At 43.2% G+C, this 18,837-nt stretch overlaps 1 protein-coding gene across 1 annotated transcript; it reads left to right on the top strand.

Moving 5' to 3' along the window:
* The first annotated feature begins 230 nt into the window (after positions 1 to 230).
* Positions 231 to 17,942, top strand: col9a2 (procollagen, type IX, alpha 2). Its single transcript, XM_072370701.1, has 32 exons — positions 231 to 459; positions 1,730 to 1,804; positions 2,431 to 2,466; positions 3,025 to 3,087; positions 4,056 to 4,109; positions 4,312 to 4,347; positions 6,465 to 6,488; positions 6,579 to 6,632; positions 6,749 to 6,802; positions 7,832 to 7,882; positions 7,971 to 8,027; positions 8,131 to 8,184; positions 9,524 to 9,577; positions 9,696 to 9,749; positions 10,219 to 10,272; positions 10,354 to 10,407; positions 10,501 to 10,554; positions 10,645 to 10,698; positions 10,790 to 10,843; positions 11,525 to 11,569; positions 11,658 to 11,711; positions 11,800 to 11,853; positions 11,934 to 11,987; positions 12,075 to 12,146; positions 12,466 to 12,501; positions 12,615 to 12,659; positions 13,093 to 13,125; positions 13,264 to 13,410; positions 13,494 to 13,548; positions 13,698 to 13,886; positions 13,963 to 14,040; positions 16,560 to 17,942. The coding sequence occupies exons 1-32, from the start codon at positions 388 to 390 to the stop codon at positions 16,763 to 16,765; spliced, it is 2,076 nt and encodes a 691-aa protein (XP_072226802.1). The 5' UTR covers positions 231 to 387; the 3' UTR covers positions 16,766 to 17,942.
* The last annotated feature ends 895 nt before the right edge of the window (positions 17,943 to 18,837 follow it).

Below are 18,837 nucleotides of genomic sequence, written 5' to 3'. Positions count from 1 at the left end.
ATTTGATATGTGGGACTTTCCTCCTGTCTTAACACTAAAGCAAACGCTTAAGAAGTCTTGACATTCTGTGTCTCTGTGTCTGAACTGTAAATTTGCGTCTATTTGTGTCTTTTACGCAGTGTTCATGAGATACTTGAAGTATTTTTCTTCAGCTTCTCGGGGCCAGCTTTGGGGGCAGGATTATACCTCCCTCTACCCTACCCTGAGCTCCTTCTCCACCCTCCTCATCCGTCCATCCATCCCTCTCCCCTCTCAGCTCTCTCCTCCTGATAGGACTTTTTTTTTTCTTCTGCACTGTGCCGGCCTGGAGTGGAGTGAAGGAGCGGAAAGAGGAGCGAGAAGAGAGGCTTTGCTGATCAGAGGAGAGACAGACAGGGGAGAGGGACCATGGCTGCTCTCTCTGCCTTGCTGAAGACCTGGGTTATACTGCAGACATTGTGCCTGGCTCTGGCCCAAGTGGTGAGTGGACAGGGGAGGTTGAGACCTGCTCTGCTCAGGCTTACCTCGATTATTCAAGGGGTTCAGGGGATAAGGGCCTGCGAAACGGGCCAGTGGGCTCCGGATATCTTCAAGAGATGTTATAGGTTGTGTGCGGTCGCGTGTGCTGGTTGGCGCCTTGACAATATTGGAGCTTGGCAACACAGATCTTTGAGTTGTGACCATCTGGGTTTATTGGATGAATGTAAGCAAAGATGAGAGTTAGAGATAGGTTTTCTGCTGTGAAGAAAAGAGAAAACCGGACTACCTTTGTGTGGATTATCAGCCTTTTCCAGCATGGAGCACCGACTGATGATGTGGATTTGTCTTTACCTGTGTTACTTCTCTGGAACCGAGAGAACTTAGCAGGCATGAAAGACTGCAATCAGTTTGCACTGACACACAAATGCAAACTTTACCCCCTGTGTGGGAAAGCCTTCTTATTCAAACCAGCACCTACATGTCATCCTGTGGACTTGCAACAGTTTTACCTGCAATGGATTATTCAATTTTTTTAAATTTTATTTGAATTTTTAAACTCTTGAATAGTTTAAAGTCAAAATGTGGCTTTTAATTATTTGACGGACTGCCTGATACACCAGGACGATTTTCAAGAAAAGGCAGTAAGATGGAGGGGGTGAGGCAGGGGAGGTGGGGGTAAACAGTGCCAGTCTCACAACCCCTCCCTCCCACATTCCTGCTCCATTCCGCTGCTTTTACTTCTAATTTCTGCCACTTTGATCCAGCATTTTCCTCATTTCTTTAGTCACCATAGTTATTTCCATGCTCCGTTACGGTTTAGACTGTTGCAGTCTGGACATGATTCAGTAATATAATGTAGGGTTGGAGATCCATAATAATGTTTGTCATATATTTAGTAGCTGCAAAGTCATTGGTCTGGAGTAATCCATATTGCAAACGTATGGCTTAGTTTATTTACATCACGTTGAGTGAATATGAACGCAGTTTAATTTCCCTTCAGCTTAGTGTATTTGTTGAGCGTACATCTAACGTTATTAAAGATGGTGAATTAAACAAAAAAGAACATTTCAACATGCGTTTATTTAGAATGAGGGGGGGGGGTATTTATGTTGCAATTTATAGCAATGAAATGTATTAATAAACTATACAATGCTACATTCCACACTGCAAAATAAAAGTAATAATATTTCTTTTATTTATGTTTAAATGATTGTGAAATTGTTATTTCTGCCTTATGATCTATATACTGTTCTTTTTGTCTGTGTTTCAGAGGGGTCCACCCGGACCTCAGGGCCAGCCAGGCCCACCAGGCCCCTCTGGCACCCCTGGATCAGATGGCATTGATGTGAGTATCTACATAGGTTTGCCCTTCAGATTTTCCCACAAAGGTCCTCATTGTGCAGAAGGAATACCAAAGCGAGTGATGCTCTGCAGTACCGGAGTCTTACCAGCAGAGAGGGCTGCAAATGAAAACACACGGGCACAAAAAGAGCTCTGTTCCCAGCAGAGAGAGGGGTCTTTGAGAGGGGACCTGTGTCTGTGTCACAGTAATGTGATACATGCGAGTTATTCTAAGGGTTAACAAACAGGCAGGTTGTGTGAAAGTGTTGGAGGAGGGGGCTGTTGAGCCGGTGGAGCAGGAAACAGCCTGGATGTGTGTAGATAACACGTACGGCTGCTCTATCCAAACTCAAATGTGACTCATTTTTTATATCGTTGTTATTTTTGTATATTTTTTTTTACAGTAAAGACGAAAAGAAAAAAAAGCCAATGAGCTACCAGTTGTTTGACCCTTGATTTTTATAAAACTTCTCCACATGATCTGTCTTAAAATAAGATTATTTCCTCGTGCGACTTTACAAGTGAACGCATCGTGAACAACAAGTTTATAAGGAACACACACGTGATGGGTGCAATAACACTACATTCTAGGATTGTTGGGTTTAACACAACTGTTCTGTGTCTTTGCAGGGAGAAAAGGGACCTCCTGGACCTCCTGGATCACTAGTATGTTTTTTTTCTTAAATGAACATTGCATTTACCTTGGGGCCTAGCTGTACTTGAGGTTTGGTCAAATAGTCAGAAAATTATCCCTTCCACAAACCTGGGTGGGTCTTAAGTCATGAAACTGCAACTGTTTGCATGTTCTTATAATGTTCTTTCACTGAGGCTGTATTACATTTAGTGTACTGATATAAATATTATAAATAACCACGTCATTATCAAGGTTAGTAAGTAGAAAATGTAAAGAAAAAGCCTCAAAAGTTAAAGATGTCACAGGCTGCTCAGACTCACCTACCATGAGTAACAATCTCATAATCTGTCTTATATACTTTGATTCCTTCGTTAAGGATGCTTCCATGTTTCTTATGCTAAAAAAGACAATAAAGGAAACACCAAAGTTTCTCTATGCTAGCACTTAAAGAATCAGACCATCTCTTATGACTGCCGCAAAGGCATTTCTGGGTCATTTCACTCGGTTAGGAACCTTTATAGGCCAAAACAGTGACTATTCGACGGTACCCCTGGTTTTTCTTCACGACTCTGCTGTATGTTTTACTGTAGGGGCAAAAGGGAGAGCCAGGAGAGCCAGGTCCTAATGGACCGCCGGGGGAGAACGGCATTAATGTGAGTAAGCCGGTGTGTCGTTTTTGTGAGAGATGATGCGAAAGCGCGAATACGTGTTGGAAGACGATATGAGACAAAGGCGACTGTCTGAGAGGCGTCATTTGAAATGAGATACAGAGCCCATCTCGAGTTGAATAAATCACTGCGACAGGTTTAGTCCACCAGTCATTACTGAAAGGCTGTAAGAAAATGTCACGATTGGTGTGGTGATGAGTGGCTCCCTGTCTTACACCACATACATGGTTCTGTATGTTTATCCTGTTTGTAAAATACTTTTTTTCTTTTTTTTGAGGGGGGGGGGGGGGGTTCAGCTGCACAGACAATTTGACACAATATCCCCAATGTGATGTTTTATCCAGAGTTTTTAAAGGTGTCACATGGCCCTTATAAGTCTTCTTAAGCATGGATGTGCAATAACGGATGTGTTGTCATGACACTGCAGCACCGACCTCTGATTTCCTGCCTGCTTTAAGTTCACATGCTTGCTTGGGCATGTTGTAATCCCACTAAAAGGGGAATATGCTTAATTTTCTAACACATTGTACCTTGTTAATTACATTCATTCCATTGTTACTAGTCACAGGTAGAACACACAGAAGAATTTAAAAGGATTTCGAGCTTCATTTTTGGATTTACCTGGAGTCTATATTCACTGGAAATTAAGTAGCAATGCCAAATTATCTCATGCATAAAGAAAAACACACATACACACACACACACGCACACACATGCATTCCTCAGAGATTTAGCCAGTAATCCGCCCTGGAATCTCAGTCTCAGGTTTGTTTCCCAATTACTGACAGGAACAGCGTCAGCTTTGATCAGATGTGTGGTTAACCCCATTGTAAGGTCACTGGAATACACAATGGTAGCTTACGGTTTCTCTGGGACTGTTTCTGCATATGCCTGTCCTGATCTTAATGTCATATGAGCCTGCTTTCATCCCCTTTTGTCTATCTGTCTGTCAGGGCTTGACTGGAGCAAAGGGTGATCGCGGTCCAATCGGGAATCCTGGCCCAAAGGCAAGTCTTTAAACCACCACCTGATTAGATTGTTCGAATAAAAGCACCATTTTACAGCTGTCGAGAGGATAATCTTTTGATCAGTTTTAATAAAATAAGATATCCTTAATTTGCTAATTCCATTCAGCCAGAGCCTTGTACTGCTGTGTATGTGAAAGATTCTGACATGTGACCACTGTGGTTATTTGTCTGTAATCTGCAGGGTCAACCAGGTCCAAGTGGAGAGCCCGGACCTCCTGTGAGTACATCTCTTTCAGCTGGCACTGAACTAAAACAAACACTTTAACACAAATGTCATGCAACAAATCCCCTTTAGTGAACATTATTCTGCTGTTTGTCAAAGCCAAGAAAAGCTCGTCTTAGGACAAGTTGATCCAACTTGGACAAGGGTCAACTTTGGAGGATGTTGGTTGCGGTGCTGCTGAACTGGATTGCTGTTATTTATTTTAAAAAATAAACCTGTTGAAAGCTAACTATTATGTGTTTATTATGGAGTACCAGTGAACAGTTTGAACACATCTAGCCTTTCTTTTTGAAAGAGTAGACATGTCCAAGCTCTTCACTCATTCACTTCATAGTGTTTTGCTGCTTTATGTGGTCCTGGTGGAATTGGTTTCCTACAACTCAATCCCTCAAAATCAAGCCCTGTGTTACAAATCTGAGGAATTGTAACACAAATGATGTGACTGGAATTCAAACAGCTATTTCAGGAAGAGATATCTCTTTTAACAGCTAACAACTCCCCACCAAAATGCACAAAAATGTTCAAGACCAGAGGTTCTTTATATGAGAAACCAAATGCTCACATGAGAGTAAGTGGGTTTCACTCTGCCAGCTCTCGAGTGTAAAGTCTGGTTAATATCTGAATCAAATCATGTGTGAATATAGACGGTAAATCCCTGGAGAATTCACGTTCAGAGACAATGCGGGCTGATGAGGCATCACTTTATGCACTTTTGTGGATATTGCAGATGTGTCCAAATACAAGTAAAAATGAGGCTATATGTCTATTCTCCCGTTAACTTGCAGAGACCGTTTTGTCCTTGTCTTTAGCAAAACATGAGCATGGAGTAAGTGTACAGTCAACTGTAAATAGGCTTTGTAACACCCCTTTTTCAGAATATGTCTGGTGTCCCTCTTGTCTAAAAAGATTTTCGCTCATCCTTGCCCAGGCCAGCCAATGACAGCTGTTCCTCTAATATGTGCGCCAAGTGAAATACAGCATACAGCTTTACAGAGGCACATAGCTCAGCGCTATGTGACACGTTTTGTTGCTCTGATTTGTTGTCGGTTGTTTTCTTGTTTTACTGGAAACAATGCCTTTCGGAGATCAAAAATGAACTGAGAGAGACGCTCCAGAGTGATTTATTTTGCATGTTTGTCTGGTGCTGCTAGGGAGGTTTATTTTTGTCAGTGCTGAGATTTTCTTAGTAACTGTTGCAGACAAATAACTGTGGTGGAGGCGTATACAATGTCTCTTAAATGTAGTAGAACTGAAGCACAAAGTCTAATAAAGGATATGCTCTTATAACTGGAGTAATCATGAAGTGTATTTTATTTAGATGTATGGCTAATTAAATCACAAAAGCAGATGAGGTTCTCATTGTACTAATAAAGTGAATTATGACTGACTGAATTAGGTACTGTATGAAGCCTAGTTGGTTTACTAACAAGCATATTGTAACCCAGCTGGTGTCATATAGCAACCTCCTGGGTTTCCCTCTTTGTCATGCCTGAGTGCCTGGCCAGCTGTAACCCCCTTTTGTTTCAGTTTAACCAGATGTAGCATATGCTGTCCCACAGCTGACTTGAGTATTGTTCAAATGCATAGTCCCTGATGAAGGAGCCACATATTACCATCAAAAACAGTCGGTGACCTCATGCACATGCATGATGTCTAACACACCTGACACCACTAGATGGTGCTCAACGTCCGTCTGTCTCAAATCCTCAAATCCAAGTCCAAAGTCATTCGATGTCACGCTTGGATGCATCACTGTTGGTTAATCCGTTGTTTAGCATTGGCAGGCACCCTGTTTTGGGGCTGTGCTGAACACTCAGTCGACTCACACTGCTCTGACAACAGATCCTGCCCTGTGGGTTGCCCTTCCTCCACCAAGCCTGACTTCCTTAATTACTTTGTTTCTAATTAATTCCAAGGAAAAGACACAGCCAACACAAACTGATTGTGTTGTGTCCGTGAGCACTGTTTAACCTGCATTCACACTGTACACATGCATTGCCAGAATACTGCTTTTGTTGTTTACTGGCTTTCACAAACATCAGTTGATACTCTGGATAGATTTTCCTGCTTGTTGACAGTAACTCAACTCCTCGTCCTTTCTGTCCACACAGGGACTCGGCCTTCCAGGTCTGGCTGTAAGTAGCATGTCTGGTTCTAAACAGTTATGGCTTCTTTACATTATATGTTTTCTTTTGCACTCATCCTTTATATCATGCTCTGTATAGGGTGCTCCAGGGCCAATTGGTCTCCCCGGTAATATTGGACCAAATGGACCAAAGGTAGACCTTTAGTTACTTATAATGCCCCAGCAACTTCTAAACAAACCCTACCAAAGCCTTTACATTGTAAGCTTCTAATTCACAGTTTTTTCCCCCCCTTCTTCACGTTCATATAGGGTGTATTGGGACCTCCTGGACCTCCAGGACTTCCCGGACCTCCTGGCAAGCCAGTAAGTGCCCTTCCAGTATTGGCTAGAAAAGAAAAACTTTATTCTGATTTGAAATCTTAGAAATATGGAAATACAATGATTTCTAAATATCTTGAGATAAAGAGAGTGGGATGGCAGTGGATATAGGCCTCACAATATCATGAATGCTTATGATAACTCAAAAAAGTATCCTTGTTTTTTGTCTGCTTTCCATAAATCAGATATGTGTTAATTTAGATTGTAGCTGTGTTAGCTCACTCTGGTGGACAAACTGTGCAACTGCACTTCCCATTATAGGGTTGAGTGTTGCTTGGATAAACATTACCTTATTCATTTTTGTATGGCAATAGACTATTTCAGAGATGCTTGTGAGATCAGTAAACAAGCTAGCATGAGCACACTGGGATTAATCAACTATTTAGTTCCCCTCTGTCTAACTGAAGCTGCCTTTAGTTGCTTAGTGAGTTGTAATAGATCGGCAGTGACAAAGTGCTAATACTGTGCTGAATGTCTTTTTGATTCAGAAGAAGCAACAGTTAATGTCTGTGTGTTTCTTTAACGTATCATAATACCTACTGCAGTCAGGGCTTGCTGCTTGTTTGGGTCCCAACAGACGGTAAGTGATAAGGTAACAAAAACAGTTCTGCGCTTTTAAAGCGTATGTACTCCCCTGTGTGCATCTGTGAGTGACTCCTGAAAAGCAGAGGAGATTGGGGGAGGAGGGGGGGGGGGGGGGGGGGCTTCATTGAGAATGATGTTCCAAGCCAATATGTAGTATATTTGCTTAGCTTTAGTGCTGTCCGAGGACAAATACTCCCACATTAGATCAGTGTGCTGTCTCATCTGACTGTAGCAGGAATACATCTGTCCTTTGAGATACTCTGCCTCCTAACTTGATCTATATACAGAGAGGTGGACAGATTGGGACAGGAAAAGATGGAAAGAATGAATAGAACGAGAGTGCTGATTCAGCTCAGTGGAGATGGGGTAACTCTTTGGTAGCTGTGGGCAGGTGACTGTCTTCGTTCACGTGTCTGCCTGTCTCTGTAGGGTCCTCCGGGCAAGTTCCTTAGTGCAGAAGAAGGTAGTGCAGATATCCAGGTAAGACCCTATGGCATCTAGTTTCTTTCAAATGTTGACATATTTTCACTCTTGTAATCCATATTTCCTCTCTGATCCTCCACAACAGTGTCCCCTTAACTGCCCAGCAGGACTGAAAGGCCCCCAGGGACTGCAGGGAGTCAAGGTGAGGAGTGTGTCTGATTTATTATTTTTTTTTTGTATTATTTTTTTTTTTTGTCTGTTAGAAAATTGCTAAGATGCCATCTTGATGAAATGTTGCTCTGTAGGGACACAAAGGACGGTCTGGTGTTCTTGGAGATGCTGGCAGCATCGGAAAAACGGTGAGCAGCAAAGAACATGCATGCACTCAAATGCCCATACATGTTTAAGTTGTGTGGCGGTGCACACTCTGATTCAGCCACCATTGAGAACTGGAGGAGGTGAGGATTATCTCTAATGAAGCCCCCCAAGGCACATGACTGCACTAATCTGGCTGCGATTAGTTGGGCTGGGCCCTGGCCCTGCAGCCTGCATGCAGCAAGACAGATGAAAGAGGTGGTGAGGAGCCAGGTACATGAAGAGAGGAGGATGGGAGAGTCAAGGTTCACGCAGCCCTCTCACCCCGCAGTATTAAGCAGAGCTAATGAGCACACGGTGGGCTCCAACAGTGCAACTAGCCCAGCTCAAGGAGTTAGCCTCTGATCTTCCCACACAATGAGCCTTCTGGCTGTGCGAAGATGCTGAAAACACTCAGCTCACCAAGTAACCTCTCCTCCAAGGTCAACTGGTATTTTAGAGGACCTGCCTGTACTCAAGGTTGCTCTTTCTTTTCTTCTTCTAAAAGACAACCAACAGGAGCCAGCTGCTCAAACTCCAGTCTGTCTATTGAAACATGTAACACATATTATTCTATATATGCCATGTCATCACAGGGTGAAAAACTATCACATTTATCTCTAACTATGTAAAAGGTAAATCAGACCTAAGCCTTGACTGAACAGGCCGGACAGTCTGATACTGTTAAGAATGATGCAGTCAGTGAGATCATTATTGATGCATAAAGGAGTGGTGTGAGATTTGAATTTGTCCTCAGAGTAAACTACAGCTATAGACACTATTTGACGTTCCAATTGACAGTATATAAACAGATGGACATAGCCACTGTCTTGCAGAGGTAGGTGGACTAAAGAAACCCCTGGTGACGAGCATTTGATCATTTTTATACCACTATTAAGGTCTAACCTCTTGTCTACACTATCCATACTTGGTTAGTTTACAGTTAGTGGTAGTCGGAAAAAACAGGTTTTTATGTCATACACTTAGCAGGAACGAACCTCAGGGTTCACAAGTGTCTGAGTGTGGAAATTTGGATTAGACCATTCATTTTTCATTAGGTAGCCATGGTTGGCTAATTAGCTTGAGATAGACTCCTGTTAAGCTTGACTCAGCATGTACACAGGAAACAGGCAAGAAAGGCCTGCTAAGGCATCAAAGGCAACCACCAGGAAATACTGCAGTTTCAGTAATATGGAAGTATATGAAAAGCATTTTCTTTCCAGCTTATAGTTTTCTTGCACACAACACAAATTAGAGATCCTACATTTTTGGTAAGCATGTTTTCAGTCTGCCATGATTGACACAGAATTCAATTAACTATTTATTTATTACATTTTTCACCAGGGCCCCAAGGGAGAAGTAGGCATCTCTGGGGAACAGGGCATCCCAGGACCCCCGGTATGCTAAGGACACTTAGCCACTACTGGCAATTAAAAATGATTGTTTCAGCTTATTCTACTCTTTGATTCACAGCTGTAGTGCTCTCTGTCTCATATTGTTTTGTCTTGCCGTTAAGGGTCCAATGGGTCTGAGGGGTTATCCAGGCATGATGGGTCCCAAAGGAGAGGCAGTGAGTAACACTTTTGTTTTCATCACATTCTCATGAACTTTTTTGTCTTTTTACTATTTGGGTACAAGGCTATTCTCACTCTGAGGTGAGCACCAAGGAGGCACAGCCAGACTTACCCTCACAATGCAACAACCATCCATTTCCAGCAATGGGGACATATGGAAATGATGCTAACACAAATCTCTCTCCCTCTCTAATGAGTTGGGGTTGTCTGGGTCCACGGTGCCTCCATCTGTGGTTAATGATCCGCTGTAGTCATCCGTCTTACTGTTAACATTACCTACGTTAGCCAAGTTAGCACCCCGGCTTAGTGCCAAAACAAGAGTTGCTGGCTCACTGTGCAGTGCCCATTAGGTGGAGTGAGTTAAGCGCTAATTATCCCTTTATCACAATAAATAGTAGGCTACTGCGACTTAGCTTGCTCTCTGATCTGAAGTGACTGATGGCACTTTGTTGTTTTTTCCCGCAGGGCCCTCGCGGTTACAAGGGCATCAATGGACCTGTAGGAATTCCTGGGCCTCCTGTAGGAATACACACACACAAATTTACAGAGCTGCGTAGAAAAACTGGCATATTAGTTCTAAGGTTCTTTTTTTTTTTGCAGGGTGAGGAGGGACCTCAAGGACCACCTGGAGAGGCAGGAGACAAGGGAGACAAAGTGAGTGGTAATTCTAGAACCCTTAACTTTTAAAAGAAAGCAAACTTTTCTTTAGAACTTCTACACTGAGGCTGACATGGTTATCTTCCGCAGGGCAGCCAAGGCATCCAGGGCCCACATGGCGCGGTTGGCAAAAAAGGAGAGAACGTGAGTGATAGCGCTTGTTTGTTTGTGCGCTGCCCAGACGTTTATAGAGTGTGCAGAGAACTTCTCTGACTCGTCTGCCTGCTTTCTCAGGGTCTGCCGGGTATTGATGGAAAAGACGGCACACCTGGCATTCCTGGAATCAAGGTCAGCTTGAGCCAGCTGCGATAATGATGAGCGACTTCAATCTGAGAAAAAAGACGTCAATTTCTTTTTCCTCTTTATCTCGTTTATGCAGGGCGCTCCTGGGCAGGCTGGGATGCCTGGTCCTCCTGGTCCTCAGGGGACAGCGGTGAGTGGGGGAGGATTTACTGTGTGTATGCCACTCAAGGCCACTTATTGTCTCTCAGGCCATGTAGACGGGGGCAATCTATGCCCCTCCTCACTTCAGCAAAGCCCCAACACAAACAAGGCAAAGCAGGCCGAGGCAGCGTGTAACTTTTGGTGCGCTCTGTTTTCTGGGCAGTCATCCAGTTTAACAGCGACCCTTTGACCCATGCTGTTTTAGAATATAAACCACCTTGAAATCACAGTCTCCCTCCCACCGCAGGCCATTTATCACAATCAGACCACTGGGTAACACACAGGTGTGTGTGTATGTGTGTGTGTGCGACAATCTGACTAAGGGGTAATGGAGCGTAAGATGCACACTTTGCTGTGTGATCACTGCGGTGACACTAACACTGCTGCAGACTCAAACACTGGAGCTCGGCCTGCTTTATGTCCCACTGTGACGCCTCACACAAAAGAGCACAGGGAGGTGTGTGGCTGTGGCTGTCACTCATGCTGTTTTCATCCATTGATTAATATTTATTACTACCCATGTCCAACACTCATCCTCTGATATCCACCTTCATTCCCAGCTGCACTTTGAGCTTTACTCGCATTTTTTTCTGCAGACTGAGCAGGATGCCAGAGATGCAGATGTAGTTTCAATTTGCACTGTTTACACTCTTGTAAATTCTGTGTGTAGGGATTACCTGGCACGCCTGGAGCAAAAGGGGGATCTGGAGCTAAGGTATTGCACATAATATCCACTATTTATGAGAATTTTTTTTATTATTTGTTATTTTTTAATGCATTATAATACATTGTGCTCTCATCAGGGGGAACCTGGACCAAGGGGTCATGCTGGCATGCAGGGTGCTCCTGGACCTCAGGTCAGCATATACATGTACTTCTAACATGTGACTCAAGCTTTTATTGTGCTTTTTATTTCAATTGTGCTCCTCAATTGCGTCCCATTAGGGTGAGCCTGGTATTCCCGGTGAGCCTGGCATGGAAGGAGTCCCTGGACCTAAGGTACGACCAGTAATATTACAGTAAGATACAAACCGCTGCTGCTTTCAATCTCACTGACTCACTTCAGGTTGCTCCTGCAGGGCGACAGAGGCCAGCGGGGAGCAGTCGGGCCACAGGGTGTTGTCGGCAAGCCTGTAAGTCACATAAAGTATTTTTCTTAAATGGATTCTAAGCTGGAGTTAGGGTGCATTTGTAACAGCATTTCTGTCAACTTCCAACAGGGAAGCAAAGGAGAAAGAGGGCCCATTGGTGTTCCTGGCGCACAGGGTCTTACTGGGACTAAGGGAGACAAGGTGCGTGAGCGTGTGAGCAGGGAAAGATACATACATCACTGTGTGTAAACTGTGTATTAAAGCATATGTAGTGAAGCAGACCTGGCCATTGGGGGGCAGTGTTTACCTGTGGATAGAACCCAGATAAATCAACTGCAGATCTGTGAATGATATAGCAATAGAAATGTTAATCCAAACATCGTTTTAGAGAGGAGACAACATTGTTTTTGCTTTGCTTTCTCTGTTTTCACTGTTCTCGATCAATATTTAGATTTTTTAGGGGATTATAGAACCATGATGTGACCACAATTTCATGAACTTTTCTCATCTCTCTTTCCAGGGCTTCCAAGGCAAAGTTGGTTCAAAGGGGGACATAGTGAGTAGCACTTTTGCTCTTTTAAACTGAGCCAGAAGCTCTGTGCCCACAAATACTTCCGACATTCATCCTTCTATGTCCTCCTTTTCATCTTCTCCCCTTGTTGCTTTTAGGGTGACCCGGGCGTTGAAGGATTGGCTGGCGAGAAAGGCGAAAAGGTGAAGATTATTAAAGCACAACCCGAAGCTGTTTCAAGCTTCTTGTTTTAAAGAGCTGCAGCAAAAGTCTCTGAAATGTAAAACTTTCAGACTTTAGATAAGAAGGCTTAAACAGCTCATTTTCATGGCATCAAAGCGGAATGATATATAGCAGAGGATGCTATATATCATTGTGAGAACCATAGCAAAGTTAAGAGGAGGAACATGATGCCTGTTTTTGAATTTGCATACAAATCTCCGTAATAATCCAGATGGCAAGTAAGCTGTTTACATAGCAGCGAGGCAAGATGCACGCTGGCTCTTTGAAGCCACATTTTTAGACACTCGTTTACAATATTCTCTCTTGAGTTATTGTTCAATGAGATACCCAGAGGTATAAGATGATATATGGGAGCGATGATGTGAAAATGACTGTCTGTCTTTGCTGTGACAGGGTATGTCCGGCGAGCCAGGGCCCAAAGGACAGGTGAGAGTATTACCACATGAAAATCTGATGACTTCTACTTATTTTGCCCTGTTTGACCTATTCTCCTCTGCACCTCTGAAAGTTTCTCTCTGTCTTTTCCAAAAAATCCAAATTTCTTTGATGCTCCTCTTTTCGCAGCAAGGGATTAGGGGTGATTCTGGATACAATGGACCGACTGGAGATCCAGGTAAACTTGGGGACCAGGGACCACCAGGAGTGCCTGGTCCAAGGGGTCTTAATGGCGAGCGTGGAGTACCCGGCATGCCAGGAATTCAAGGATCACCAGTGAGTGTTTCCTTTTCATTACAACGTTGTGCTTCATCTTTATCTCTACAGTGTTCCTACAAGTCTCCTCTTTCTCTTTTCAGGGGCGCGACACATCCGACCAGCATATTATCGAAGTGGTTCTTAAGATGTTGCAGGGTGAGCGCCTAGACCGGAATATTCGCCTTTGATGTCTGCAGGAGAGATTAGATTAACTAATTTCCCAAAACTGCTTTCATCTAATGAGCAATCAGTTGTAGCCATCAAAGGTTGTTTAATCAAAACGATGGTGCTGTCTTCTGCTACAGAGAGGCTAGCTACAGTGGCGGTGAGTGCCAAGAGGGCTGTCCTCGGTGGTGCTGGTGTGATGGGACCTCCCGGCCCCCCTGGACCTCCGGGGTCACCTGGTCCTCAGGGGCCACATGGTTTACCTGGTGCCCGTGGCATCCCTGGGATAATTGGAGCACCAGGGCAAATTGGAAACACAGGGCTTAAAGGTAAAGATAACAACACCATGCTGATATATTTGTATATTACCAACAGGCTTTACTAATGTCTTCTGTCGTCCCCCAGGAAAGAGAGGGGCAAAGGGAGAGAGAGGAGACCCAGGTAAACCTCACCCAGGAGCACCAGGACCACCAGGAATCCCAGGTGAGAACCAAAGTCTTCTAATGGATTTGTGCAAACTTATGCACACACTTGGGGATTTAAATGTTCACAGCAAAATTCTAAAAGCCCTCTTCCTCTGCCAGTCAAGCTTTAAATTAACTCAAATGGTGTGGAAAAACATGCTGGAAACATGACATTAGTGCTTGTTTCAAATTCGGTTTGGGGAACATGACAGCCAGGATGTGGCTGCTTTGAATTCCAACTCTGATAGCAGTTGGAGCTCTGTGGCTCCCCTCCAACCTACACAGCTTAGAATGTGTTGGGATTACTTGTTCTGTTTTATTTGTGGCACACATCTCTGAAATGAATTAAGGATTAAAACACGCTTATACGTGTAAATAAATGAAAAACAAATTGTTTTGGCTGCGTCTACGTGGTGTGGGAAACAGTCCTCTGACATAAATCTACTCATGTCAGCTCATGAAAACATGGCATAGTCCTGAACTTTACATAAACTTGCAACAGCGTAGGGCCAGAATCATGGCAGTAATGCAGATGGCAGATGCAGAAGAAGTAGAGAAGATGAAGGAGTTGTATGCTGCTTTTGAAATGCAAGACACTGACAAGTTTGCGAGTAAAATATAACTGATTTCCAAATAGGAACATCCATCCATCTTTTATGCCCGCTTAATCCAATTTAGGATCACGGGGGTGCTGGAGCCTATCCCAGCTCTGTCATTGGGCGATAGGCGGGGGTACAACCTGGACGGGTCGCCAGCCCATCACGGGGCCACACAGTGACAAACGAGACACACAGCCATGCACACTCGCTCTCACTCCAATTTAGAGTCACCAGTTAACTTTACTTCAAATGTACACAGAGAGAACTCTTGACTCATCAACACAGGCAGAACATGCAAACTCTTCATTGAAAGGCCCCAGCAGGGATTCGAACCGGGAACCCTCAGGCTAGCACCGTGCAGCCCCAAATAGGAGGACATCGTAAACAAAAACAAAAAAGAGACTTGGAGCCACTTGAAGCAGAGGTGTGGGCCCCCTCCGTAGTCAGTATTTAGTAACACCCCTCATCCCATTTGGAACATATCACAGCTTGTTTTAGCAGTTACGAGTCTCAGAGATCAGTTCTCGCTTGGGAGATTGTCGCCCACACTTTTTTATTACTATAGAAAACGCCTTTGTTTAGGTTTAGCTGATGTTTAGGTTGGGGGCCGTGTAAGAACCGTGGCATTCCACCAGAATTAGCTGGTATTTAATCAAATCCATTTGTGTAAGAGAAACACTCCCCATTCTACAAGCTGCAACATAAGCTAAAAGGATGATTAAACAGCCCCTGTCATTAACAGCTCAAGATTTCCAATTTTTAAAAGAAATTGGATTTTCACATCATCGTCTTGCTTAAAAAGGCTCATTCTGACATTGAATGTGTTGACATGTACACAGTAAAAGTGTTCATCTGAACTGTGAGCCAGGTCTCCTGCAGTCAAACAGTAGTTTTGAATTTCTTTTTTAAACAATCCAACAGGCAGTTCTCACAGACAATTTATCTTGATCTTCTCGACCTCAACTTCGCTACTGTGAACTATCATTTTTTAATCACAATATTAACTGCAGGAGCAGCTACCTGAAGAATCTCTGCTTTCTTCCCGTAGCCCTCTCCCGCTTTGTTGGAATCAATTATTATTTAAGAATGCTGACTGCTGATTGTTGAGACAAGGTCGGGAGAGGTTATACTTCTCACGCAGCTTTGATGCATCACCTGGGCTTGAACGAGCCTTTACCCTAACAAGTTAATTAAAGTGTGAGACTTCGGTCGAAGTTATCTGAAATCTGCCCAAACTTTGCTTCTTTTTTTTTTTTTTGTTACTTTAATCTTGCTTAGAAGTGTTGAGAAGAGTGGTTTCATCTTTAGCTTCACGCCATTTGGAGCTAAGTTCACATTCTGTTGCTTGAAAAAGTTCCATTTCTTTCTGCAATCCTTCCAGAGGAACATTTAAGTCACTTTGCCTCATATACTCTGTAATCTATTCACAAAGCCTGTTTCAGGTGCAGTTTGTCACAGTTTCCTTTTTTGCGACTTTTCCACATCAGTACAGCATAGAAACGAGCATTGTGCTGTTTTCAATCAGCTTTCTTTCATGGGCTAACTGAAAATGTCCATAAAGAAATTTGCTTGTGGAGGCATAGGTAAAAGAAAAGAAGGGGACAATAACCAACTGCAGGACTTGGCATTACATCACTTGCCACAGGAGAGGCTGCTGAAAGGAATTTTAAAGGCATCATTAACTCCAGTCATTTAACAAATGCTCTTGAATGAGAATGTAATAGGATTGTAACAGTACACGCTAATTCAGACAGTGGAAAACACACTCTGCTGTGCACATACACACTATTTGAATACATACATACATACATTACAGTTGTGTAATTGAAGGCTGGAATGGGGTTACCACCATTAACGTTCGTTACAGAGCTGTTAATCTCCTTGATCTCTGGAGATCAGTTAGAATCCCCACTTGATGCTGAGCCCTGTCCTTCTACAGGTCCTCCTGGCGTTGATGGTGTCGCTCGGGATGGCAGGCATGGCGAAAGAGGACCTCAGGGAGCAGCCGGAGAGGCCGGTCGTCCCGGTAAGGCGGGCCACCCGGGTCTTCCGGGATTCTGTGAGGCGGCTATGTGCCTGGCTGCGTCGGCGTACACCTCGCCGAGACTACAAGAGGCGGGAACGATCAAGGGACCCAATGTTTAGGGACCTGACTCTCCATCAGCAGCTCGCAACACCCAGGCGAGAGAAGGAAGGAGAGAGACCACTCTTCTCAGTCGGATAACATCAAGAACCAGAGGTGGGGGACAATGATAGCACGCTGACTGGATGTATAGCCCCACCCCCACCCCACCCCCCATCCCCACACTCCTCTCTACCTACCTAGATTTGACAACCTGAAGTTTTGACTGGTGGGACAGCATGATCTTAATCCCCCACATCACCATGACAACAGCAGCTCACAGCCACCCACATCTTTCTGAATTCTCCAGTGTTTTTTGGATGATGTCAGTGTCAGCCCCATCCAAATCCAAATATCCTACTCTTGTTCCAGCAGTGAGAGAGGAGAAGATTCATTCTTGTCGTCCACCAACACTTTATGAGCTGAGAACCAAGCGTTATGACGGTGCTTCTTCTATACACCACAGTCACTTTGATTGCTTTTATATATGCAATATTTTGTTTTGGAGTATAAATGCCCTGTCTCTCTTGCAACATCACACCTGACGTCTTAAACATGTACAAAAAGGACCAATAAATGTTTGCAGCCTAAATTGATAACTCAGTATTGTATAGTAAAATGTAGTCTTTTCATTTGCAAGCTTGAGTGGAAAACCTCAATTTAACTCATATACATTGCTCCCCCCACCCCAGCCCATCCACAGCTTTCTACCTAAGTCTCATTTTAGAAACTAACGACTAGCTTTATCTCTTCCCCTTGTTGCCTGGCAACAGCATATCCCGATGGGCACTCCCATCTCCCACAATGCAGTGCTGTAAATCTTTGTAAATGTGTGTTGATTATTATGTAGAGAAGAAAAGGAGTGGGTTATGATATACACCAACAAAAAATCCTGTGTTAATGAAATCAGTGAATAATGTGCAGCTCCCACAGAAATAACGACTTTTTCTCAAAAACGAATCAGTTAACGGTCCAAATGGGCTCTCTATGCCACTGTCAACATTCCACAGGATGACTGATTTATTTTCATCAAAAGAAGCTATTTATTGTTCTCTATATAACCTGTAAAAAATAAATAAAAGGGGGTTTGTTACTGGATGTTCAGCTCATCCCAAATTAATAAAAAGAAACCTTTTGTAAAATTCAATGCTCTTCTGTTTCATGTTGGGGATAGAAATAAATCTCTTCGGGATTCCTTTATTTATTTTTTAAAGATTTTCATCTGTTAACACTATTTAATAGCATCTATTAAATCCAGTAAATAAACTTCCTTGCTTCCAAAGCTGCACATGCTCAGCATTTGTCAACATTCTTGCACTGTCAAGGCCACAAGCTGCTGCTGTTCAACAATGCTGAGTAATACCATACAGTGACCTTTCAGATGTGTGTGTGCATGTTTCCTTCAATGAGATGTCTCTCCACAGTATGCGTTATTCTGCTTTCATAACGAATCATTTTTTTGTTCTATTTAATTAAACAGTGATAGCAAAAAAATCTAACATTTTACTGTAAATGCAGCAAAAAATGCTCAGACTGAATGGTTCAAGTAAGTAGATCTATTTAAAAGTACACATATATATCCCCGTATAATATATACAGATTGGAATCTCCTGACCACTCACCCATAATGAGTGATCTGGACATATTTAAACCAGTCTCGTGGCTCTGTTGAGTATAGGCACTGACCATAGCAGCGAATTAGTGGCACCGGGAGAAGATCCTCAGTTTGATGTCACTTAATCTATATAGTAAAGTTAAACAACAACAAATAAACTAAATATCCAAAATAACTATGAAAAGGCACGCACAACAAATAACCACACAAAGAAAAAGCCACCACATGTTGATTAACTTTAAAGAGACAAATATAAGACATGGTGAGTAACAACAAAGCTAAACAACACACCCACACATCCCACAAACATCTACAAGTACAGGAAACTACTACCACGTTACACTGAACTACCACATAGAGACAAAACAACAACAAACACTGAAAAACTACAGACACGCCAACAAAAATGCACTAAATTACAGGGACAAAACAATTACAACTTAATACTACATAGCTACAATAACAAAACTACGGACTGAA

This window comes from Leuresthes tenuis, unplaced genomic scaffold (genome assembly GCF_036924035.1).
Source record: "Leuresthes tenuis unplaced genomic scaffold, fLeuTen1.0.hap1 SCAF_18, whole genome shotgun sequence".
In the NCBI taxonomy this organism is placed as follows: Eukaryota; Metazoa; Chordata; class Actinopteri; order Atheriniformes; family Atherinopsidae; genus Leuresthes; species Leuresthes tenuis.
This window is presented reverse-complemented; position numbering and strand designations above follow the sequence as displayed.